Source organism: Petaurus breviceps, unplaced genomic scaffold, assembly GCF_028583685.1.
Source record: "Petaurus breviceps papuanus isolate PSGF00001 unplaced genomic scaffold, PetGlider_PUasm1.0 140, whole genome shotgun sequence".
Classification (NCBI taxonomy): domain Eukaryota; kingdom Metazoa; phylum Chordata; class Mammalia; order Diprotodontia; family Petauridae; genus Petaurus; species Petaurus breviceps.
The window spans coordinates 44025982-44050996 of NW_027185698.1; the positions used below are offsets into that span (position 1 = coordinate 44025982).

Below are 25015 nucleotides of genomic sequence, written 5' to 3' on the forward strand. Positions count from 1 at the left end.
TTCAATTCAACAAACATTTATTCTAAGTACTACATTCCAGGCCCTGTGCTCAGAGCTAGGGATACAAAGATGACAAATGCCCCTGCCCTCAAGGGGCTTACAATCTACTAGGGGTGATAAGGCAGACACACAGACAAGTCTTTCACAAGGTAGGGTGAGAGAGAAGCAAAGGAGAGATCCAAAGCAGTACGGGAAAGTCTAAGGAGAGAAAAATTAGGGTAGAGGACTGGAGAGGGCTTCATGGAGAAAGGGGTACCTGAGCTGAGTGTCAAATCTACCCAGCAGAAATAAGGAGTAATTGTGTTCCAAATGCTCCCAAGGACAACCTGTGTGAATTCATGGGGACAGAAGAGTACAGGGCAACTGGTATGGGCTGGCAATACCTAGTTCAGTTTGGCTCCAGGGCTCAGTGCAATTAGGGGCACACAGAATGAATGGAATGCTGCAAAGAGAAGTTGGAACCAAACTGTGGACAGCATAGAATCTGCAAAATCAGGAGTTAACATTTTATCCTAAATATAACAGGTAGCCACTGATGGTTTTTCAGCAAGGGAGCATGCTGATCAGACCTATACTTACGATGATTAATTTGGCAGCTATCTGTTGGATGGTTTGGAGAGAGGAGAGACTAGAGGTGGGAAAACCAATTAGGAGGCGATCACAGCAGTCCTAGTCAGGGTAATGAGGGTCTGTACTAAGACAGAGGCCAGAGAGAGGAGAGAGGAGCGAATGGAATCAAGGTGAAAGAGTAGTTGGAAAAGCAGGATAAACAGGATTTGACGGGTCACTGGACGGGAGAAGGGGAGTAGGGCGGGAGAGGGAAGACTCCAGGACAGATTCAAGGTTGCAAACCTGGATGGCCATGAGGGCAGTGGTGCCATTGATAGGAAAAGGGAAGGTGGGGGGCAGGGCAGACTTGGGAGAAATAATAACTCACATATAGAGCAACTCACGATTCTTCAGTGCTTTTAGGTTTTTCAAAGCACTTTCCTTAGGACAGGTCTGTGAGGTAGGTAGTGCAAGTATTACTCTCCCCGCTTTTCAGAGGATGAGTTCAGTTTGGGACACATCGAGCTTGAGATGGTGGAAAAGCCAAACACAAGTGCCCAGCAGGGCTAGCAGGAGCTCAGGGCAGAGAGCTGGGAGTCACCTCCGTGTGGGGGTGACTCCAGAAGTTGGGGGAGTGGATGAGACAGAGAGAAAGAGAGAAAAGAGGGAGGAGAGAAAGAGACAGACAGAAGAGAAAGGAGAGAGGGAGAGAAAGAGGAGAAAGAGTGAATAGAGGGCAGAAAAAGGAGAGAAAAAGAGACAGATGAGAGAGGGGAGAGAAAGGAGAGAGGGAGAGAGAGAAGAAAGAGTGAAGAGAGGGCAGAGAAAGGAGAGAGAGAAAAAGAGGGGAGGAAGAGACAGGAGAGGGGGAGAGTCAGAGAAGAGTGAAGAGAGTAGAGAAGGGGGAAAGAGGAAAAGACAGAAGAGAGAGGGGAGGGAAAGACAAAGAAGTGAAGAGAGGGGAGATCACGGAGAGGAGAAAAGAAGAAAGAGAGGGGAGAAAGAGAAGAAAAAAGAGAGAAGGGAAAGAAAGGGGAAAGTAAGGAGAGAGGGAGAAGCAGAGAAGAGTAAAGAGGGGAGAGACAGAAGGGAGGAGAGGAAGAGGGATAGGGAGAGAGAGAAGAAAGAGGAGAAAAAGAGAAGGAAAGGAGAGGACAAAAGGGAGCAACAGAGAGAGGGGAAAAAGAAGAGAAGGAAAAAGAGGAGAGAGAAAGAAGAAAAAGAGGGCCAGAGACACTCAAAACTAGGGAGCAGGAAGCTGAAAGGGCCAAATGTTTATTGAATTGAACTGAAGCACCACTAGGTGCTCAAAGCTTTGGGGAGCTCTTCCTGTCAATAATACCTTAGCACCTTAGCATGGATGGGAGGCAGGGCCCAGGAGGGGAGTGGAGGGTCCTGAAAGGGAGGTGGGAGGGACCAAGACAAACTGGCTTTGTGTCTGGAGCTCCCTGGGCCACAGACACAAGTGTTCACAGTGCAGGGGCCAGAGCTGAGGTTGATGCAGGCAAAAGCAGGGGAGATGTGCTCTGGAGGTGGGGGAGGAGGAACGACCCCTTTCCTTCTGGGGAGGTTCAGATGCTTACATCTTGAGTCAAAGGTTCCTGCAGTATGGATTTGTTTTTTAACTGCAGGGGAGAAATGGGAGTTGGCCTAGGACACCGCAGGCCAGCATTCACACAGGGCTCTTCTTTCCGCCTGTAGGAGGAGGGTCTCTGTCTGCAAAAGAAGCAGAGAATTGAGCATTTTAATGCCTGCCTGTGAAACAAGAGAGGAAGGGAGTCACTTCAGACACATTATAATAACCTCTTCACCCATTTAGTGTTTCCTCCTTTCCAAAGTCCCCTCCTAATATCTCAGCTGAACTTCATAACCAGCCTCCTCCCCCTCTCCCCTTGCCCCCACCCCCACCAGATTTGAAGATCCCTGAGAGCAGGGACCATAGAAACACAGAATGTTATAGCCCTTTGAGATCATCTGGCCCAATCCCTTCATTTTTCAGGTCAGGAAGCTGGTGCCCAAAGATAGGAAGTGACTAGCCCACAGTCATACATCCAAGAAGTGGAAAAGCCAGTATTCAAACTCAGGTGTTATGACCTGAGATCCCATATACCCAGTATAACAGCCCTGTGGGATTAGAAGGTCTTCAGGAAGTTTATGAATGGTCAATTCATAAGAATTCGGTAAACATTTATTAAGCAGCTTCTATATTCTGGGTCCTGGGCTAACTATTAAGAATACAAAGAAAGACGTAACAGTCCCTGCCCTCAAGAACTTTTCATCCCAATGTATTAACCAGGCACAAACAATACAGCATACGTGTCCCTCCCCCCCCCCCCTTATCTGTGTGTGTGTGTGTGTGTAGAGAGAGAGAGAAAGAGAGACAGACAGAGCGTGAGTGGATGAGAGGTAACCTCACAGGGAAAGGCACCAGCTACTAGAGGGAACAGAAAGGCTGCCTGCAGAAGCTGAGAATCTGGAATTTGAAGGAAGCCAAGGAAACCACAAAACAGAAGAGAGGAAAGAGAGCCTTCCAGCAACATGGGAAACATTCTGGAGGGGGATGTGGACCATACTTGTGATTTCAATGGTCTAGGGAACTCTCTCTACCAATGCCCATCAGCATCTCTCTGTATCTTATTTTCCTAGAACAGAGCTATCAAACACTCCAAAGTAGACCCAAAACAGATTAAATGTAATTGGGAAATATTTAACCAAAAAATGCAATAAAACAGATGATATGACATTTTAAAACCAAGTCAATATGTGCATGGATTGATGGTCCCCATTTCTAGTTGAGTTTGACCCCACTGGCCTAGAGCACCAAGCAATAAAGAAATTTCCCCAGGGTGACACACTGAGAGCAGTGGTTATTTTTCTATTAAATGAATAACCAATTATTAATATCAGGATTAGGGTTTTTTCTCTTTTTATTTTCAAGGCCCAGCCTCTGTGGGTCAGTCTCTGAAGAATGCTTTGGATAAATGAATTGCCCAGGAATTCTCCCCCCACCCCAAGAATCTAATCTAGGTAAATTCCAATCCTAAAAAGCATTAGACTCACATTCTTGAAACCCCACTCCCCACCAACGTTCAATTTGAGTGGTCTGTGTAGAGATGGGCTCTTTTGTCTGGAGTGCAGGAGACAGCTGAATCTTATGATCAAGCCATGTTTTCAGCAGAAGAGGCTGAGGGCTTTTAGCCCACCCACACCTTAGGAAAAGTCTACCCACTCATTAATCATTAACCAATCAGGGCTGATTTTCACCTATCAGGGGTAACCCACTTTTCCAAAGGTATTTAACCACTTACCAAGGTTTTGTCTTTGGTTATCGTATGCCCTTAAAAACATTCTTCCAAGAAGAGGTGCCCAGGCTTCACCAGACTGCCCAAGAGGTCCCTAACACATACACAAAAAGTGAGGAAACCCTGGTTTGGAGCATCTGGAAACATTCACTTAGCTATTTGGTACTTTGAATGTAGGGGAGGGGGCAGCACTTGGGGGCAGCTAGGTGATGCCGTGAATAGAGTGCAGGGACTGGAGACAGGAAGATTCATCTTCATGAGTTCAAATCTGGCTTCAGACACTTACTAGCCGTGTGACCACAGGCAAGTCATTTAACCTTATTTATGCCTCAGTTCCTCATCCATAAAATAAGCTGAAGAAGGAAATGGTAAACCTGTATCTTTGCCAAGAAAATCCTAAAGAGTCAAAAAGAGTCAGACATGATTTAACACCAAAAACAAATAAATGTGAGATCTTCATCTAGTGACAGCTAAGATGATGCATTACTGGGGAAAATGGATCATAGCCACTTTGACATTCCTGCCATAAATGAAACCCAATGGCAAAAGGAATGGAAGAATCACTCTTGGGTCCTCCTTGGAGGGGTGAAGAAACAGGTGGCAGAGTTGATTTGGTCATGTGTCCATGGCCAACAAGAAACATTTGCCATCCCATGGGACACTCAGATGCCTCATAGTACAATGTTCAGAATAAATATTTGCAAAAAGACCATCCTGAAAGTAACTGTAACTTGCAAGCCAATGTCTGGGGCAGACGATAAGGGGACAAAGGCATCTTATGACGAACTGGATGGTACCCTTGAAATTAAATCAAAATAGACTTGAATACACAGTGACTTTGAAGGTAAGAAGGACAAAGGGAAAGACAGTAAAAAAAATATATTGGAACCAGGACTGAAGAGTAAGAAAGAAGAGAGACTAAAGTTTTGTGGAAACCTCTTGCCTATGTATTGGGAATATGTACTCAAGAAGAGGTGGGAGGCACTGGACATGAGTCCCAAATAACATTATCTTAAATGACAGGAAATGGCTATAGTCTAAGGAATCATTTAGCTGTCTACATATAGTCAAACCATCAACTTACTAAAACAAAGATAAAAATCAATGAAAAAAAATATGGCACATAATAGAGATAATTTCAATATGACATACTTCAACAAGTCATTGAAAGGTTGATATCTAAAAAATGGGAAATGGATAAAAGAACAGACACCTCTTACTAAGGAATTTTAACCAATGCAAATGAATTGCCACAATGAAGAGCCAAAAGTCCCTATAAACCACCTCAGCCAACAAACACTTGCCAACTAAGGACATTTGACAGCCAAGGACAACATTGTTTAAAATGTAAACTCCTTAGGGGCGGCCAGGTGGCTCAGCAAGTAAGAGCACTGGCTCCAGTGTCGGGATGACCTGGATCAAATCCGGGCTCAGATACTCAGCACCACACCCAGAAATAACTGGCCGTGTAACCTTGAGCAAGTTACTTAACCCCGATTGCTTTAAAAAAGAAAATAAAATAAAATGTAAACTCACTTGTAAAATCTCACAGAGGATGGTGGAAAATTATGAACGGTATTGCTTCATAAAACACTGATGAGCAGTGGAAGGGAAAAAAGAAGCCTACAGAAAACTCAGCAACAGACCCAACTAAGTCAGCTCCTTTCAAGGGTATTTAAGAATGAATCAGGAAAGACAACGAACTGATGAAAAGTTAAAAAGCTCTAAGAAGATTTCTATAATAAACTCTTTTCTCTTTCAATGACAGTGGAACTCTCAAATTTAGACTCTCACATCAGGGTTCTTGATTGTGAAAGTATGAAAGTGTAAATGGTACTAAAGAAAATAAATATTGTAAAAGCAGCTGAATTAGATCAAGTATACAGAGAAGAGATTCACACACTGGAGGGAACATAATTTTGAGGATGCTATTGGTCAACCTTTTTTTTAAAAAAGAAATTTATTTTACATGCATTTATAATTTGTCTCTCCTTGCCAATAATTTAAAAAAAAAAAAACAGCCTCATAAACGTGCATTTGTTGTGTTCAACTATTTGTGATCCCATTTGGGGTTTTCTTAGCAAAAATTCTGGAGTATTTTGCCATTCCCTTCTCCAGCTCATTTTATAGATGAGGAAACTGAGGCAAAGAGGGTTAAGCGACTTGCCCAGGGTCACACAGCTATTAGTATGTGAGGCCAAATTTGAACTCAGAAAGATGAGTCTTCCTGACTCTATTGCACCACCTAGCGACCCAGATATGCTTAAGACAGCAAAACAAATTTCCCACATTGGCCATGCTGCCTCCCCCCCAAAAATATATATATATCTGCATTTTAACTTTGTCACCTTTGTAGCAGGAGGTGAGTGGTCTATTTCATTTTCGGTCCACTGGCCTTGTGGTTTATAATTGCATCGATCAAAGTTCTAAAGTCTTTGAAAGCTGTTTCTCTCTGCAATGTTGTTACCATTCTCTTAGCTTCACTAACTTTGCTCTATGTCAGTTCACAGAGGTTTTCCCAATTTCCTCTGAAAGCATCCATTTCGTAATTTCTTACAGCACATTAATATTCCATTATATTCATATACTATAATTTGTTTAGTCATTCCCCAGTAAGAGGACACACTCCCCCAATCTCCAATTTTGGGTTACTATGAAAAGAGCTGGTATAAATATTTTTGTATAAAGAAGTCCTTTTCCTCTTTCGTTCGGTCCTTTGAGGGTATAGGCCTAGTACTAACTTTCTGGGCACAGTTCTAAATTCCTTTCCAGAATAACTGGATCAATTCACAGCTCCCCCAACAGCATACTAATGTAACTGCTTTCTTGGTTCCTTTAACACTTCATTTTCCTCTTTTGTCATCTTTTCCAGTCCAATGGGTGTGAAGTAGGACCTCAGAGTTGCTCTGTTATTAGGGATTTAGAACATTTCTATGTTCTAAATGGTTATTGATGAGATTGATTTCTTCCTTTGAAAACTGCTTGCTCATATCCTTTCACCATTTATCAACTGGGGAATGGCTCAGTCTCATAAATTTGAATCAATTTCTTATACATTTTGGAAATAAAACTTTTATCAGAGAAACTTACTATTATTTTTCCTGTTTACTTGTTTACTTTCTAACTACATTAGATTTGTTTGTGCACTAACTTTTTAGTTTTACATGACCATAATTTATCATTATGTAACTCTCCTCTATCCATAGATCAGAAAAGATTTTTTCTTCCTTGCTTCTCTAATTTGTTTATGATGTGATCTTTTATATCTGGTCATGTATTCATTTGGAGCTTATCTTGGCATATGGCATGAGGCATTGGTCTAAACCTAGTATCTGTAAGACTGCTACCCAGTTTTCCCACAAGTTTTTTTTTCAAATAAGGAGTCCTTCCCTCAGTAGCTGTAGTTTGGGGACTTATCAAACATTATTAGGGTAGCTAGTTGGCACAGTGGATAGAGTGCTGGGCCTGGATGGTTCCTCTTCCTGAGTTCAAATCTGGCCTCAGACACTTCACTAGCTGAGTGACCTTGGCCAAGTCACTTAACCCTGTCTGCCTCAGTTTCCTCAACTGTAAAATGAGCTGGAGAAGGAAATGGCAAACCACTTTGGCATCTTTGCCAGTTCCATACAGGGTCACAGAGAGTCAGATGTGCACGAAATGACTGAGAAGCAATAACAACACACTACTGTGTTCATTTGCTTCTGCGTGGTGTACACCTAATTTGTTCCACTGAACCACCTCTCTATTCTTCAGCCATTACTAAACTCTCTTAATGATAACTGCTTTGTAGTACAGCTTGAGATTTGATACAGATAAAAATCCTTTCTTCCCTTTTAATTTTTTTTATATCATTACCATTAAAAATCAATTCCCAAGATAACTGAAAGAGGGGAGGATATCTAATGCTTAGGAAAAAAACTCAGACACTATTACTACCCAAAAAAAGACCTGCAGCCAGGAAAATGTCAGTCCCTACTCATCCATGCCTACTTTCCTATCTCTACAAAATATTTATGAAAATCTTTTTTTGTTGTTGTTGCATTATGGAGGGGGGAAGGTAGGGCAATTGGGGTTAAGTGACCTCCCCAAGGTCACACAGCTAGTAAGTATTAAGTGTCTGAGGTCGATTTTGAACTCATGTCCTCCTGACTCCAGGGCTAGTGGTCTATTCACTGTTCCACCTACCCTCCCTGAAAATCATCTTTTCACATATTAAGATCATCCTTGATAAACATTTAAGAAGGAAACATACAGGCTTTCCAAAAACAATATTCTGAAGCAAGCCATGTCTTTATAGCCACAAAACTTACTAAAAGATGAGAGAATCCCAGATCTCACAGAAATTACTGATTATAAGCTGACTATAATAATACATTTGATTCTGCAGAGCAAAATTTGACCATAAAAGGTCCACTCAGATGTTAAAATCCAACTAGATTCCTTGAAAGGTGTTGTCAATTACCCTGATAACGCTATGATTATAAATATCAAAGGAAACATAAAACAGAAACATATATTCTCCAAAGAGTCTATACTGAGGAGAGATCCCTTGTATACTTCTGTTTATGGACAATATTGACCTAATTTCATCAAGTTCCAAAACATTATAGAGCTTTCTAAATGAAACTCAGAATCTCTCAAGTATTCTGCCTAACTATCCACATAGGAAAAAACCAAGTGGATGAAGGATGCCTATTGTCTTAACTGTGAAGTGCCTTTGAACAGATATTCCATAGAACTAGTCTATCCATGAATATATTGTAAATAGACACTTTGGATAGAGAATGAACTGGTCCCAGAATGGAAGATGAAAACAGGGAGGAGTGTCCTTAGGAAACCAAATGAAAACCAAAGTTCTCCCTAACACAGAAGTCCACATTTCTAACACTGGTACTCTTCCACTGTGTAATGACAAGCACAGAAGTAGTTCACACCTTGTTTCAGCTATTGAATTAACACCTTTTTTTCAGTTCAAGTTTCTTTTGAGCCTTGTATCAAGTCTATTAAGAAACATAATGTGTGAACCCCACAACTTGTGAGCCCTAGAACTCATGAACTCCTGCAACAGGAAGGGGAGGAGCTAATGACCATATATAAGGAGAGGCCCAGCTAGAGACAGCAGAACTGAGAAGAGGACTCTTTTGGTGGCAGAGTCAAGAAGGAGAAAACTTGTGGTATTCCAGCACTCTGTCTGCTCTGTGTTGAGGTTTGCTTGAAATGCTTTGTACAGAAGCCCTGGGACCTTATTGGAAGCCCTGGAAGAGGATTTCCTGGTTGTACATTTACAGAAGTCCTGGAGGAGGGTTTTGGAGGTCCTGGGACTTTACTGATGATTTCTGCTGACCTCTTGGACCTTGTTTGTGGGTCTCTGTTGATTTTTATGTTGATGATTTGTGTTGAGTTCTCAGACCTTGTTAGTGGGTCTGAGTTGATTTCACAGGCAGATAGTGAATTGATGATGGTGCTGGCAATGTGTTTGAATATTATCATGGCTCTGTCAAGCTTTGTCTTCCCAGAAACAGGAACTGTGAAGGACGTGAGGTGGACTAGACACTGTGAACTTCAATATGGAACAGGAACTAGACAAAGTACTGAATAAGGAGCTGGACAAAGAACTGGGAGCTGCCTGCTTTTGAATCCAGGTGACAGTTGGAGCTGGGACCATGGAAGAGGAACCATGGAAGTTGAGAGCCAGCCTCAAGTCAAGCTGAAAGAAGGCTTTACTTGGATACTGTGTACTGACTGAGAAGATTATGATTTACTGTGACCTAGGGGTAGAAAACTTTGACTTTTGCACTTTGTGATTGAATTAAGGATTTTGTGATTAACTAAATGAATGTACTTTTTTACAACTATGTGACCACTTTGGTGAAAACTATGAAAAACCATTTTAGTGATAACTTGTTGAGTCGTGACATGGTGAATGCTGTATTTTGATTTTCTGTGATAAGCTGTAACATTCTGAATGCTGTACCTTGATTTTCTGTGAATGTTTTGCTCTGATTTGTTATTGAATAAATACAGAATTTGCTATACTATGTAATCAGAACCTTGAAAGCTGTTCACAGCAGCAGTCCTCTGGAAAGCTGCTGGTACTTGGCTTTACACACTGATGGAAGTATGATGATGTATGCCTACACCATGTAATAATACAGTCTTTGGAGAATTAAAGGTGCAGCCCAACCCGAAGGGCAATGAAGACACACACCCTGAGTAGGGGTGGACCCTAAAACACTATCAAGGAAACACTCTGCAAGAATACTCTCCAAGTCTCCCTTATCATGAGAGACGTCATCGGTGAAACATTGAACAAGAAAAAGAGACAGATTAGTCATGGAGTAAGAGCAAGGAAAAGTCCAATGGATAATCCATGTGGTCTCAGACCCAAATAATGTCAAGAGCTCTAGATGAAGACCCTAGCCCTTTGGGTGGACAGCCTGTGAAGGATTCATGGGAGGATGTGGATGAACAGGGCACTGGCTGACAAAGTTGGATGGGCTGTAATCTGCACCGTTAAAGGGAGTAACTCATCAGTGAGATCACAGATCTATCAAAGTATCAAAGGAATAAATCACATTTCTACATTGCTTTGAGGTTCATAAAGTGCTTTCCTCACAACAACACAAAGAACTGGGCAACACAATTATCGTAACCCTTATTTTATGAATGAGAAATCAGTCCCAGAGAATCGAAGTGATTTGCCCAAGGTCACACAGCTAATTAGTATCAAAGTCAGAATTTTAAAACCAGCCTCCTCACTCTAGGTCTAAGGCTCTGCCTACCATACCAAACTGCCTTTCTTTGATATAATGGCTTACTTTTATGTGCCTTTTTGGCATAGTAGCTAGTCATCTGGAGCCAAGAAAAACTCAACTCAAATCCTGCCTCTGACACATGCTGGCTATGTGACTACAAGCAAGTCCCATAACGTCTTGGGGCTTTCCTTATTGTTACTGTTAGTCATTTCAGCTGTTTTTGATTCTCTGTGACCCCATTTAGGGTGTTCTTGGCAAGGATACTGGAGTGGTTTGCCATTTCCTTCTCCAACTCATTTTACAGATGACAAAACTAAAGCAAACAGGGTTAAGTGACTTGCCCAGGGTCACACAGATAGTAAGTATCAGAGGCTAGGTTTGAACTCAGGTCTTCTTGACTCCAGACCAGGAGCACTATACATTAGGATGCTTTGGGGCTCTCAGCAACTCTCTAAAACTATGAGTAACAGAAATTACTTGACATGCATTTGGTAGAGGGAATTTCCTCATTTGGGGGCTCCCTATACCAGTGAAATCATAAGCCCAGTCCTTAAACTACCCTCTCCTTTCTAATTAACAAACTGTTTACATGCAGTCATAAAATCTGAATCTAAGAACCAAAAGACCTGGATTTAAATCCAAGCTCCAACATTTACTCACTGACCTTAGGCAAGTCACTTAACTTGTCTAAGACACGCTTCACAATTATTATGAGGAAAATGCTTTGTATACCGTACGGTATTATAGAAATATGAGTTCTGATGATGATTCTTCTCTGTTACTCTCTCAATTCCTCCGGTCCGATCGCCTAAAGCACTCTTTTTTTTTTTTAAAGCAATCGGGGTTAAGTAACTTGCTCAAGGTTACACGGCCAGTTATTTCTGGGTGTGGTGCTGAGTATCAGAGCCCGGATTTGATCCAGGTCATCCCGACACTGGAGCTGGAGCCGGTGCTCTTACTCACTGAGCCACCTGGCCGCCCCTAAGCAATTGGGGTTAAGTAACTTGCTCAAGGTTACACGGCCAGGTGTTTCTGGGTAGGTGCTAAGTGTCTGAGCCCGGGATTCGATCTCCAGGTCTTCTCAACACTGGAGCCAGTGCTCTTACTCGCTGTGCTACCTGGCCGCCCCCTAAAGCACTCTTTAGAGACTCAGTACAGGCCTCACAAAAAAACAGAAGGATCCCTGATGGGAAGCCAGGGGACTTGGGTTCTAATCCTGGTTTTGCCACCCAAGGCAAGCCACTAATTTACTCTTTCCAGTTCCCACCCCTGCTCCTTACTAGAACCTTCCCTCTGAGATTACCACCCATTTACACTGGATGGATGTTCAAAGTACAGAGTTGTTTGTACTTTGCTTCCCCCACTAGAATATAAGCTCCTTGAGGGAAGGGACCATGGTTTTGCCTTTCTTCACATTCTAGTTCAGTGCTTAGCACAGTGCTAGGAACATAGTAGGCATTTAATAGATGCTTCTTGACTGACTCTATGCCTTCCCTTCCTCTGTAAAACAAGAAGCTTGTACATGATCTCCAAGGGCTTTTCCAGCTCTGACATTCTAAGACCCCTCCAAGCCCAAATGTTACAGCCTCCTTTTCATTTTAGTGAATTATTACATTGTTCCCCTCCAGTGTTGCATGTGTGTGCTCTCTCCCCTAGAGAGACAGAACGGGGCTAGATTTGGAGTCAGAAAGACCAGGGTTCAAATACTAACTCAGTTACTATGCATCTACCTGTGAAACCTCTCTCGGCCTCAGTTTCCTCATCTGTAAAATGGGGATAATAACACCCACCACTCAGGGCTGTTGTGAGGACCAAATGAGATCACATATGTAAAGCACTTTGCAAACCTTAACACTCTACACAAATGTTAGCTGTAGTATTATTAACAACAAAAACCAATTATAAAAATAAAAGATCTATATAAATGCTAGATAGTATTATTAACAACAAAAACAATATAAAAATGAAAGGCATTTTAGTCATAGGATCTTAGATAAAGCTGGGAGAAACCTTAGAGGTCATGTAGCCCAACCCACTATTTTACAGATGAGGAAATTGAGTGCCAAAGAAGTGAACTGACTTACCTAAGGTCACCCATGTAGTAACAGAGGCAGCATTTGAACCCAGCTCCTCTAATCCTAAATCCAGTGCTTTCCCCACTGTCCCTTTCAGTCTCCTCAAGTGAAGGGTGTAAAAGTGCTTTCTGCACCCTCCCTCAAGGCAAGCCATGACTTCATTCTGCAGACACTCACCCGTGTGTCAAGGTTATAGGCAGTCTTCTTCAGGTCTTGGAGGGCCCTCTGCATGAACTCAAAAGCATGGCAATCCACACAAGGTCGGCCTGGAGGAAACAGAGAGAGTCCTAAAATGTCAGAGCCAAGAAGAGTAGCCCCATTTGGAAGCTGCCTTAGGGATCCATCTGCTCCCAACAGCTCAATTGACAGAGGAGAGAAGGGATTTATTTCCCCAACATTCCTTACAATGAGCTGGTGGCAGATCTTGGAGGGACGAAGACCCCTAGTGAGACTGCAAACATTATCCCAGAGTGCACCTACTGCACCCTGGAGTGGTGGGATCATGGGAAGGGAGGAAGCAAACGTTGGTTCTTCTTGGATATAAGAGATGATGGGCAGAGAGGGTTTGAGGAAATGCCAAGACCTCAGTCCTCATCCAGTTCAAACACACTTGAAAGAGGATGCAACAGCATCTCTTATGAGGAGGATCACAGGATTGCAAGTTTGCAGTGAGAAGGGTCCTTATCCAAACACCACTTCAACATCTCCAAAAACATGGATAGCTTGAACAGTTGGGAACTTCCTCCTTATAACAAACTAAAATCAGCCTCCCTGTAACTTACCCATAGTGTTCCTAGTTCTTCCCCTTGGGCCAAGCAGAATATCCAGTATGAGGTTTGGGATTTCAAATCACAGGACCTGGGTTCGAATCCTTCTATTTACTCTGTATGACCTTGAGCAAATCATACTTCACTTTTCCAGTGGTTAGTACAATGCCTGATATATAGCAGGCCAAAATAAATGTTTATTGACTGACTGATTTTTCTGGTACTCAATTTAGTCACTTGTAAAATGAAAGGATTGGACTAAATCATCCCTGAAGTCCCTGCCAGTTCTGAATCTGTGAAACTTTCTGAAACTGAGTCCCAAAGAAGTAAATTTATTTACCTATGATCACTCAAGTATGAGTATTAGAGGTAGAATCTGAGCCCACATCCTCTTACTCTAAAGGCAGTGCTCTTTCCAACATACCTTTTGGCCTCTCCAAGGAGAGGATATAAACATGCTTTCCAAACCCTCACTCAACATAAGCCACCACTTCATTCTAGACCCTAAATCTAATGACTCTTTCCCTTGTCTTCCAGACATTTAAAGACACTTATCTCTTCCTGATGTCTAACCTAATGATTCCTCTAGGCCTTCTCCAGTTTTTCAATAGCCTTCTCTTTTTGTTTATGTGTTGATCATCCACGTTAAGCATTTATTTTTAAATAATATTTTATTTTTCCCAATTACATGTAAAGACAATTTTTAACATTCATTTTTTTTATTTTGAGTTTTAAATTTTCTCCCTCCCTCCTTCACCTCTCCCCTTCCTGAGATGATAAACAATTTGAGATAGGTTATACATGTACAATCATGTGAAACATATTTCCATATTTATCATGTTGTGAAAGAAGACACAGAGCAAAAAAAAAACACACACACACACACAAAAAAAAAACCTTCTGGTTTCTGATCTGCATTCAGACTCCATTAGTTTTTTTCTCTGGATGAAACCTTGGGAATTGTCTTGGATCACTGAACTGCTGAGTCATTTACAGCTGACCATTAAATAATATTGTTGTTGCTGTAGACAATGTTCTCCTGATTCTGCTCACTTCACTTAGCATCAGTTCAAGTAAGTCTTTGAAGTTTTTCTGAAATCAACCTGTTCATCATTTCTTATAGCACAATAATATTCCATCACAATCATATATCACAACTTGTTCAGCCATTTCCCAATTGATAGACATCCCCACAATTTGCAATTCTTGGCCACCACAAAAAGAGTCACTCTAAATATTTTTGTACAAGAGGGTCCTTTTCTTTTAAAAATCTCTTTGAGATATAGGCCTAGTAGCGATATTGCTGGGTGAAAAGGTATGCATAGTTTTATCGTCCTTTGTCCAAATCCTTCTTAAAAGGTACCCCCAAGCCAACTTTATACTATCTAGGCACCTGTTTTCTTTGTACTCTTTCTGGTTTTTTTTTAAGTATTTGATAAGAATTGAGTCTCTAAAGTATGTGTGCTTTAAGTGTGAGACATGTTTGAGGAAGTGTAGGCAAGTGAGTAGTGAACAAGAATAGCAGATTGGTCGGGGGTGAGGGAGAGGAGACAATCTGCATATGGAAAAAGGAATTATAAAATGTCAGAGCTGGAAAGGACCTTGGACTAGAGAATGTCAGAGCCGGGAGGGAGCTGAGAACAGAGAATGACATACATCTAGGAGGGGGCTTGGAGCATAGGATGTTAAGGACCTTCAAGTGACATTGAAGGTCAGAGACCTTAGAGCATAGGACATTGAATGCCAAAGATAGAAGGAACTATAGAATAGCGAATGTCAGAACTGGAAGGGACTTGAGAACACAGAATATTACAGTTGGGTGTGATCTCATTTTAAAGATGGGGAAACTGGGGGAGATGGTCTGTTGAGTTTGGGAAACATCCAGTCTGGCTGGAAAATGTAGTGTGGGAAGCTGAGTATATGAAATCAGAATAGAAAGCTCTCTTTGATCCAGACTGTTGACCTTAAATGCCAGCCTGAGTAGTCTGAACTTTATCCTAGGCGCAATGATGAGCCCTTGAAAGGTTTTGAGCAGGGAAGAGGCAAGGTCAGACCTGTGTTTTTGGAAGATTAGTCTGGCAGTCTATGAAGGATGAACTGGTGAAGGGAGAGGCTGAAAAAGGAAGGCTTAATCTGGAGTCTACAGATAGATGTTAAAGGGTCTGTGAAGTTGGATTAAGGGGAAATAATATTATTTCTACTAATCTCTAACTAAAATTTAGCACTTCTTCAATTATTTAAAAACATGATTCTGAAAATGAGTCACCAGACTGTCAAAGGGGTCCATGACACACACACAAAGATTAAAACCCCCTAGACTAGAAGCCAGGAGAGTGGTTTGCAGACTATTATAATACTCCAAGCAAAAGCTGATGAGGGCCTGAACCAGAGGGCTAGCCCTCTGAGTAGAGACAGTAATAGAACTGAGATTCATGAGACCTTAGATCCAGAGCTGAAAGGGCCCTCTGAGGTCATCTAACCCAACTCTCTCATTCACAGATGAGAAAACTGTAGGGCCAAGGAAGGCAAGTGAGTTGCCCAAGGTCATACAGATAAATGAGTAGCTGAGATGGGATTTGAAGAGAGATCTTCTGACTTCCCCCACAGCATCCTCAGGTAGAATGAATGATACTTATTGATCGACTGGCTGGATCAACCATCAGGAGGAATGACACAGAGGAAAGAGCCAACAATGGCTCCAAGGTCCAGAGTCTTGTTGGTTGGGAGACGTGTGCTATCAACAGAATTAGGGATGTTAGGAGAAGGGACAAGTGGAGGTAGGGAAGATGATGAGTTCCATTTTGGGCAGTGAGTCTGAAGTGCAAGCAAGGCATGCAGCTGTAGATTTCAGCTGTAGAAAGTTGTCAATGTGGGGCAGGAGTTCACAACTGAAATTGGGACTAGATATAAAAAGACTTGGGAGTCACCGATACAGAGGTGATAATTGAGCCCATGGGAATAGAGGACGTCAACAAGAAAGAGAGTGTAGAGAAAGAATGGAAATGGGGTGATGATAAATCTTCGGAGAAATGTGGTTTTCAATGATGAACTAGCAGGGGAGGCTGAGACAGATGTGAACCAGAGGAGCACGGTGTCACAGAAGTCATGGGAGAAAAGGATATCCAGAGAAAAAAAGACATCAACAGGACCCTCAACATCATTACCACCCTCAATTTACAAGGTTGCCACTGTGTACATGGGCAGTGGCACAGTGGATAGAGCACTGGGCTTGGAACCAGGAAGTCTCATATTGATGGGTTCAAATCTGACTTCAGACACTTACTAGCTATGTGACCCTGAGTATGTCATTTAACCCTGCTTGTCTCAGTTTCTCATCTGTAAAATGAGCTGAAGAAGGAAATGGCAAACAATTCCAGAAGAGTCAGACATAACTAAACAACACTAACAGCATTGTGCACACGGCCTTAAGTTGGGTGCCACAAGAGAGAGCTAAGTAAGCAAATCATGGCCCCTGCTCTCTAAGAGTTGTTGCTATTCGGTTGTGTCCAACTCTTTGTGGCCCCAATTGGAAGTTTTCTTGGCAAAGATACTGGAACAGCTTGCCATTCTCTTCTCCAGCTCATTTTACAGGGGAGGAAATTGAGTCAAACAATGTTAAGTGACTTACCCAGGGTCACAGAGCTAGTAAGTGTCTGAGGTCAGATTTGAACTCACATAGATAAGTCTTTCTGACTCCAGGTCCAGCACCTATCCACTGCACCCACCGAATGGGCCCCTCTTTAAATAGCAGCTCTCTAGGCAGTGGGCATTTCAGTCATCCTAGTGGTATCAGCCACACACTCACCTAAGGCCCAAGTAAAGGATGAGCACCTTATGAAGTTTTTGTGTATGCTGTAAAGGACTTTAAATTAAATTTTGAGTAGCCTCACTTGTAGTTGTAGTAGCTCATTTGCATGTGAAAAGGTCAAGAAAAGAGTTGAGCTACCAGCAGAGAGAATGAACTCACCCCTAGGACATCAATTACCTCTGTATCTTTTCCTCAGCTACGGGAATGAGTTCAAAGAATTGGAACCCTGGAGCCCCAAAGCTGTTTCATGATCCCTAGGCAAATGGCCAATGTCTAGTTATGGCAAGATTAATGATGAAGTATGCTTTTGTCCAACTTTTGTCCAACCTGTGGACAGGTGATGAATTACAGGTGCAAAATGAGACACGCATTTTCAAACATAACCAATACAATACAGATTTGCTTTGCTTGAATATGCTTATCTGCTACATTGAGGACTTTTATTGGGGGAAGGTAAAAGTGAGGGCAGTGAGAGTAATGTAAAAAAAAGAAAAAGCTTCTATTAAACACTCTAAGAGACACAGAAAAGAGCAAAAGGGAATTCTTTAAAAGAAGGAGATACAGATAATCAGGGACATACTGGTACCAGCATGTGAAATTTAATATATACCTTTAAAAAAGTTGTACATAATTGATTTATAGTTTTATATGCAACTTTCTCTTTTTTAACCTTTTCTATATGAAAATGTTCATTTTTGTTGATTATTGTCAAATCCATAATAATAATTATACATGTATTTTTAAAGAAATGTATTGAACAGTGAATTAGGGTTAGGATACAATTACCAAAAGGTACCTAAAGGAAAGCCCTCAGAGTCCTACAATGCCAGAGGACACATGTGTGTACCTCACTTCCACTGTATTCTATGCATGGGTCCACTCTTCTAACCAAAGATAGGTATATTTGTGGGAGCGCACATCCTTAAGAAGAAATGTTTTGTGGTAATTATTCTTATGCCATCTCATTAAATGCCTTTGCTTTGAGCTAATTGTGTCTACTGACTGACTATTAAAAGTAAACTCACTGGCAGGGGCTCATGAGCTATAGTTTAGAAATACAGACCCATGCGGTACCTTTAGACCTCAGTAGGAGTTGACCTCTTAGTGGCAATTATCAAATCGACGGGTAGTCCCATAAGGGATTCTATACAATCCTTAAATAAAGGCCTACAGAAATGGGTCTCTAGTTTTCTTATCTGTAAAACGAGTGATTTGAATTAGATGTTATCTATGATCAAAACCAAAGAACATGAGAATCACAAAAACTCAAAGTTCAACAGAAGCTATTTAGTCTAACCTCGGCTTGACTAAGAATCCCCTCTGCTCCAACAGGTGTTCATCTAGCCTTTGTCTAAAGACCTCCAGTGAGAAAGAGTCCCACTGCCCCCAGAAGTAGCCCATTCCATTTCAGCATGCTAACTGGTCTTTTATTTTATTTGTTTCTTTGCAGATCCCACCTGTTTGTTGTTCTTAATCTTGCCCTCAGGAGCCAAGCAAGAAAAGTTAAATCCATTTTCTGAAATAAGAGACCTTCCAATATCTGCTATCATGCCCCTGCTAAGTGTATCCTGGCATTGAAGACCCTCCCAAATATGGATCCAAATTGCCTTTCCAGCTTTTTTTCCCCCATTACTTCCCAGAACACACATGCACTCATGGATTCATTAAAATATCAAGCTAAGTACTCAATAGCATGAAACTTCAATGCTAAGGAGTGAGGTTCATTGCTTCTGCCAAACTGGTCTGGGTCAACTCATACCTGCTCCTTTCCTCCTGCCTAAAAACAAAACAAAGCAATACAGAACACCATACACACAGCATATGCTTTACATTTTTTGTTCCACCTCCACACCTTTGAAATGAGTCCCTCTTTTCGAGGAATACAAATCCTACCCACCTTCAGGCCTGGTATAGTAACAAGAGTAAGGAACTGAGAAGTCAGCAGGCCCAGATCTGAACCCTGGGCTCTGCCGATAACCATTGTTATAGAAAAACAAAAACAAAAAAACCACACAAGACGGTTTGAGTCCTGGTTATGAAAACTGCTAAACTTGTGATGTCCTCTGGGCAGATCATCTCACCTCCCTAAGCCTTATTTTTCCCAGCTGTAAAAAGAGGAGAGTAATTCTTGCTGCACCCACCTCCCAAGGCTGGAATTTAAAAGAGTATGAGGAAGTAAGCTATTATCAAATAAAGCTGGGACTGCAGGTTGAAGCCACATCATGGAGGTCCTTAAATAGCATTAGGAGAAGTTTGTGGAAGGAGAAAGGGCACTGACTGTTTCTGATCAGGCAAGTGGCTTGGTCGAGCAATGGGTAAAAAGAGGGAATTAGTCTAGATTAAGAGATTCTGGTGAATCTCTTTTTGCAAACTATTTTGATAATTGTATTTCAATGTAATTGGCGTCCTTTGTAATCCTCTATATATATTTATTTTATGCATTTAAAACATTATGCTTAGGAGTCCAGTCTTCATCAGACTGCCAAAGGGGTCCAAGACACAGAGAGGGTGAAGAATCAGCCCCTGGACTAGATGGATCTCTGAGCCCCCTTATAGCCCTGACGTCATTCTATCATCTTGGGGCTCTGAACCAGGATAGGACCAAAGCCTCCACTTCCTGAGGTTACAGAGGGGCAGCCGCCGGTTATCTGCAGTCAATCTCACTCCCTACCCCCTCCAACCCAACCCCATACCAAACCAAAATGATGCCCAACAATACTCCCACGGGAGGGAGTAAGGAGTTTCCTGGTTCCTTCTTCCCAGCCCCACCCCCTAAGCAGCTGCCAGGGACTACGTGGAATGTTCCCGGGTGGGGGTCTTGAACAACCCCTCCCCCCGCCCCCAACCCAATAGGAGGCGCCCAGGTCTTAGAGAGGAGAGGGTTGAGCTGTGCGGACTGGGCACGGCGCACAGGGGAGGGACGCTGGATACGTGGATGGAGCGGCTCGTGCGCCGCGGGGCGGGGCGCCACGGAGCCGCAAGGCGTGGGAAGGGAGGGAGGTGAGGGGCCGGGTCGTGGGGAGGGAGGCTCCTGGCGCGGCTAGGCGAACGGAGAAGGGCACGCCGCGCGGGCCGAGGCCAAGGAGCCTGGCCCACGCGGGGTGGGGCGGGCAGCCCTTGCAGCCGGGGCCGAGGACAGGTAGGCGCCGGGCTGCGCAGGGCGGGAGACGCTGACCTGGAGTTGGCCAGGCTGTGCTGAGTTCACGTACGAAGAAATGGAGGAAGGGAGGGTGCCCTGTGTGTGGGGAACGTAGCCTTGAACGGGTCTGGGCGCACCTGTCCTGAAGGAGGCGGCTCGGGGGAGGGGCTGCCTCACGGACAGGCCGCGGGGATGGATGCGCCGAGCCAGACCGGTCTGGGCGCAGCGGGGAGAGGGGCGTGGGGCTGGGCTGGACACCGGTCCCAGGGAAGCAGGCGCCTGGCCAGACCGGAGTGGGCGCACGATAGAGAGGGGCAAAGACGGACCCACTGGCCTCAGAAGGCAGGCGCCAAACAAGGTGTACCGAGTAGAGGAAACTCGAGGTGGGCCCACTGGATCGGGGGTGGAGGCGCCTAGCAGGGCGCACAGGGGAGGTGGAGGGCGCTGGGCAGAGATGAGCCCACTGGCCTGGGGTGGGAGGGAGGGGCAGCAGAACACCTACTTTCAGCCGGGATGACACTTCCTGCCGCGGGCTCGGCCATCAGGAGTCGTGGTGCGAGCAGAAGCAGCAGCAGCGGGAACAGCATCGAGATCGGGGCCCCGGCGGCGGGCCGAGCGGCCATAGCGAGTATCCTGCCCGCGGGTCGTGCGCTTGGCTGCGCGCGGCCCAGCAACCCCAGGAAAGGATCTGCCAGAGACGGATGGGACACGACTGTGCTGCGACCGCCTTCCCTGCAAATGTGCCTGAGCTCCGTGCCCGACAATGCCCACGCAGCCTCGCCCTTCCAGCACCTTTGTTTGGGGACCCCCAGCTCGGGGCGGAATCCCTCCAGCCGGCACAGAGCATGCGTCCCGGGTCTCCCCCCACCCCACCAGTTAGGGTCATTGCCAAGGAGATTCACTATAGCAACATCCCAACGAAGGGGGGGGCGGGCAGCCTCTGTGAAGAAAGGAGATTTAAAGGGACTGTAGCTTAGAACGTCATAACCGTAGGGCCCTTGGGCTTTGAACCGAGAATGTTTTGTGAACACCATTTAGTACTGGCCTATCATCTTACAGATGAGAAAACCAAGGACCAGAGAGCAAAGGGGACTCCAGTGCAAGGCCCCAATAACCTATTACTTCCCTCGGAGTAGGATAAGACCTCCTTGCTTCCTTTATTGGAGGCTGTGGAAGTCTAGTGCTAGTCACTACAAGGCTTAAAATAATTTAGCGAGGAAGAAAAGAGAGAGGTAATAGGAACTCCTAGCTAGAACAAGGGCTGCAAAGGGAGCCTAAGAGATCTTGGGGATGCTGAGACCCAGAAAGAGGAATCGATGTGCCCAAAGTCCTGTAATTCACCTGGAGTGTAGAGGTGGGAGATGACTTTCAGGACTGGAAAAGCCTGTAGAGGCCACCTGACCCTCGGCCAAGCTGGGACTAAAACCCTTCAGGGCTCAACCCAGGGCAGGTTGGTTTGTAGGGAGGAGTGTCATGAGTCCAGCGGAGGAACTGCAGGGCGGAAGGAAGCAAGAATTGGAAGGCGTTTTAGAGAAGAGGATGTTGGCATTTGAAAGGACTTTAGAAGGGACAGTGTCAGAACTGAGTTGAGCCCCGTCTCATTTTCCAGATGAGAAAACTAAGCGCAGGGGAATGTGACTTGTTCAACATCTCACAGGCAACCGATGAAATGAAAAAGTAATAAACCCCAGGTATCTTGACTCCCCATTAAATGGTGGCCAGTTGAGAGGAATTTGGAGGAAGTAGGTCCCCCGAACAGGACCGGATGCCTAGCCTATGGTCTTGTCTAAGGTGGTCTGCTCCCCTGGAAAGAATCCAGCCTTGGTCAGAAGATCTGGGTCCCCTGCCCCTAACAGACTGTGCTTGGTTTGGGGCAGTTGACTTTCCCTCTCAGGGCCTCAGTTTCCTCGCCTAAAAAACAAAGCATTAGACTAGATTTCTTAGGTGACTTTAAAGTGCTGGGGTTCAGTGTTATATGTCTGCCTTTAACCTCAGACTTGGGGAGGATCTACCTTACCTCTCAGTATCTGTGCCTTAACACAATGATCATTTCAGGGTTTCTCAGCCTGGAAGATTAGGAGAGGGCATCAGAGAGAGCAGTTAAAAATAATTACAGGCATGGAAAATTGGGCATGACTGGCAAGGACTAATGGTGGAAAGCACCCTGGAGGGGACCTGAGGTTAAATCTCAACTCTGCCATTTCCCACCTGTGTGACCTTGGGAAAATGACTTCCTTAGATCTCAGTTTCCTCATCAGTAAAAGGAGTTGGAACAAATAACTTCTAAGATCCCTTTCCAGCTCTAAAGCTACCAGCTTATGCTTGAAAGAATGGCAAAAACTCAAGGAATTGGAGCTTCATTCATTCAGCACTTGGAATAATTTAGACTGGTTTTGGGCTAAAATTTCATTTTGTATCATGGGGGAGGAAGGAAGCATCTGTGAGCAACACTTTTTAAAGTATAGACATTTCAGAAGCAACATTTTGTGTGCAGTCAAATTTCAGGTGCTTCTTATGGGCTCATTAAGGCAGCTCATATTAGGAACTAGGCATTTCTTAGCCAAATTTGAGATACTAGATATCCAAGTAATAAAACTTCTCTAAAAGTGGGCCTTTCATTCTTTCAGAAAACCTTTAGCAAGTGCCTATTCTGTGCAGTCATGAACAGAATGAGGGGGATGCAAATTTAACATTGAGTTGGCTTCTGTGTAAGATGCAAAATTTTTAATGATAGCCAGTGTTTTAAGGTTTGCTGAGTGTTTTATGTGAATTAACTCATTACAATCCTTAAAACAACCCTGTGAATTAGGTGCTATCATCACACCCATTTCACAGAGTGAAAAGCTGAGAGCAGTTAAGGGACTTGCCCAGGGTCACACAGCTAGGTAAATATCTGAGGTAGACTTGAACCCAAGTCTAAAAGACTCCAAGTCCAGAACCACTTACCATGCCCTTGTGGAACTCATGACAGACCCTAACCCTGCCACTTACCAGCTGTGTGACCTTGGGTAGACAACTTAGCCTCCCTGTGCCTCTTAGTTTTCATCTCTGAAATTCTGAGGTCCCTTCCATTTCTAAGTCCATGAGCCTAGCAACAGAACTAAGATATATTGATAACTTTGACACAATAATACAAAACTGAATTAGAGAGGGATAAAATACTAGGTAAAGATGATGTTTTTTGGGGGGTGGGCACAGAAATGGTTAGGAGAGGCTTCCTGGGGGATAATAATGAAAGCTAATATTTAATATAGCAACATAAGGGTTGTGAAATGTTTCACATACATTTTCTTGTTTGACTCATAACCCTGGAGGTTGGTGGTATTATTATTCTCATTTTGCAAAACTGAAGCAGAGAATGTGACTTGCTTGGGGTCATTACATGAGGTGGGATTCAAACCCTGCTTTTCCCGACTCCTAGTCCATTGCTCTGTCCTCTATGCCAAGGCACTAGATCTGTACCTTAAAGAATGGGTGGAGGGGCGGCTAGTGGCAAAGTGAATAGAGAATTGACCCTGGAATCAGGAGGACCTGAGTTCAAATCCAACCTCAGACACTTAACACTTACAAGCCGTGTGGCCTTGGGCAAGTCACAACCCCAATTACACATCCAAAAAGCAAAAATTAAAAAAAAAAAAAAGAATGGGTGGAGATTGAAGGAGAAAGCCTTCCAGGCTTACAGAATATCATGAGCAGCAGAATCATAATTGTAGGAAAGTGTGGGGAAAATATGGGGGATAGTATGAGAAAGAAAAGGTCAGGTACTGTAGTAAAAAGAATGCAGGCATCGGGAGGCAGGAGACCTGGATGGGAAACCCAGCTCAAATTCTACTGTGACCTTGGACAAATCACTTTACCTCCCTCCAGGCCTCAGTTTTCTCATCTGTAAAATGGGTATCATAATACTTGCACTATCTGATGGGATTATTGTAAGGAAAGTGCTTTGTAATTCTTAAACATTCAAATCCCACTGTCTTTACCACATGTGGGTCAAAGGGTCAAGCTTAATGACATCCTGATAAGGGATGATCAAGAAGAATGAGATTTTGCTAGTAGTTTAATAATTCTATTTTTGTAGCTAAAGCATAATTATTTACCTAATCTCTAATTACCAAAAATTTTTTAAGTTAGTACAATTTAGGGGAAAACATGAATAGAAATACCTAGGTACAGTGTGGTACCTACCCTTCAAGCAATTCCTTTTCCTTGCATCTCGAAGACCACTCTGACTTCTACACACTTACCAGGCAGCATGCTATAACAGAAGGAGTGTTAGACCTGGATTCAAATCCTTACCTGTAATTTACCAGCTGTATGACCGTAAATCAGTTACTTAATCTTCGTAACTGTCATTTTCCTAGTTTTTAAGATGGCTGCGATGATCCAATGAGATAACAGATGTAAAGCATTTTGCAAGCCTCAAAAGTACTATAGAAGTATCAATTATTATGAAAGCACTACATAAATATCACTTGTGATTAGGGTAGAAATTCCAGCTCTCCTCTTCCTGGCATCCTGACTCTAGGCAAAGTAGCCTCCCTTCTCTTTAACCAAATGAGATTACATATGGAAAGCATTTTGCAGACCTTAAAGTGGCTACATAAATGGTATTAATTATTC

General features: G+C 43.4%; 1 protein-coding gene across 3 annotated transcripts; it reads right to left on the reverse strand.

Annotated features, from left to right (window-relative positions):
• On the reverse strand, window positions 1-25015 carry NICOL1 (NELL2 interacting cell ontogeny regulator 1). Of its 3 annotated transcripts, XM_069071069.1 has the most exons (5): window positions 23399-25015; window positions 20898-22612; window positions 12859-12947; window positions 3858-3945; window positions 1-2265 (listed from the first exon to the last, which is right to left on the reverse strand). In XM_069071069.1, exons 2-5 carry the CDS (start codon window positions 21427-21429, stop codon window positions 2222-2224), a joined length of 753 nt encoding a protein of 250 aa, XP_068927170.1. In that variant the 5' UTR covers window positions 21430-22612; window positions 23399-25015; the 3' UTR covers window positions 1-2221. The 3 variants fall into 3 exon arrangements, with proteins under 3 accessions (XP_068927170.1, XP_068927168.1, XP_068927173.1); XM_069071067.1 differs by having other exon boundaries at window positions 20898-25015; XM_069071072.1 differs by lacking the exon at window positions 3858-3945 and having other exon boundaries at window positions 20898-25015.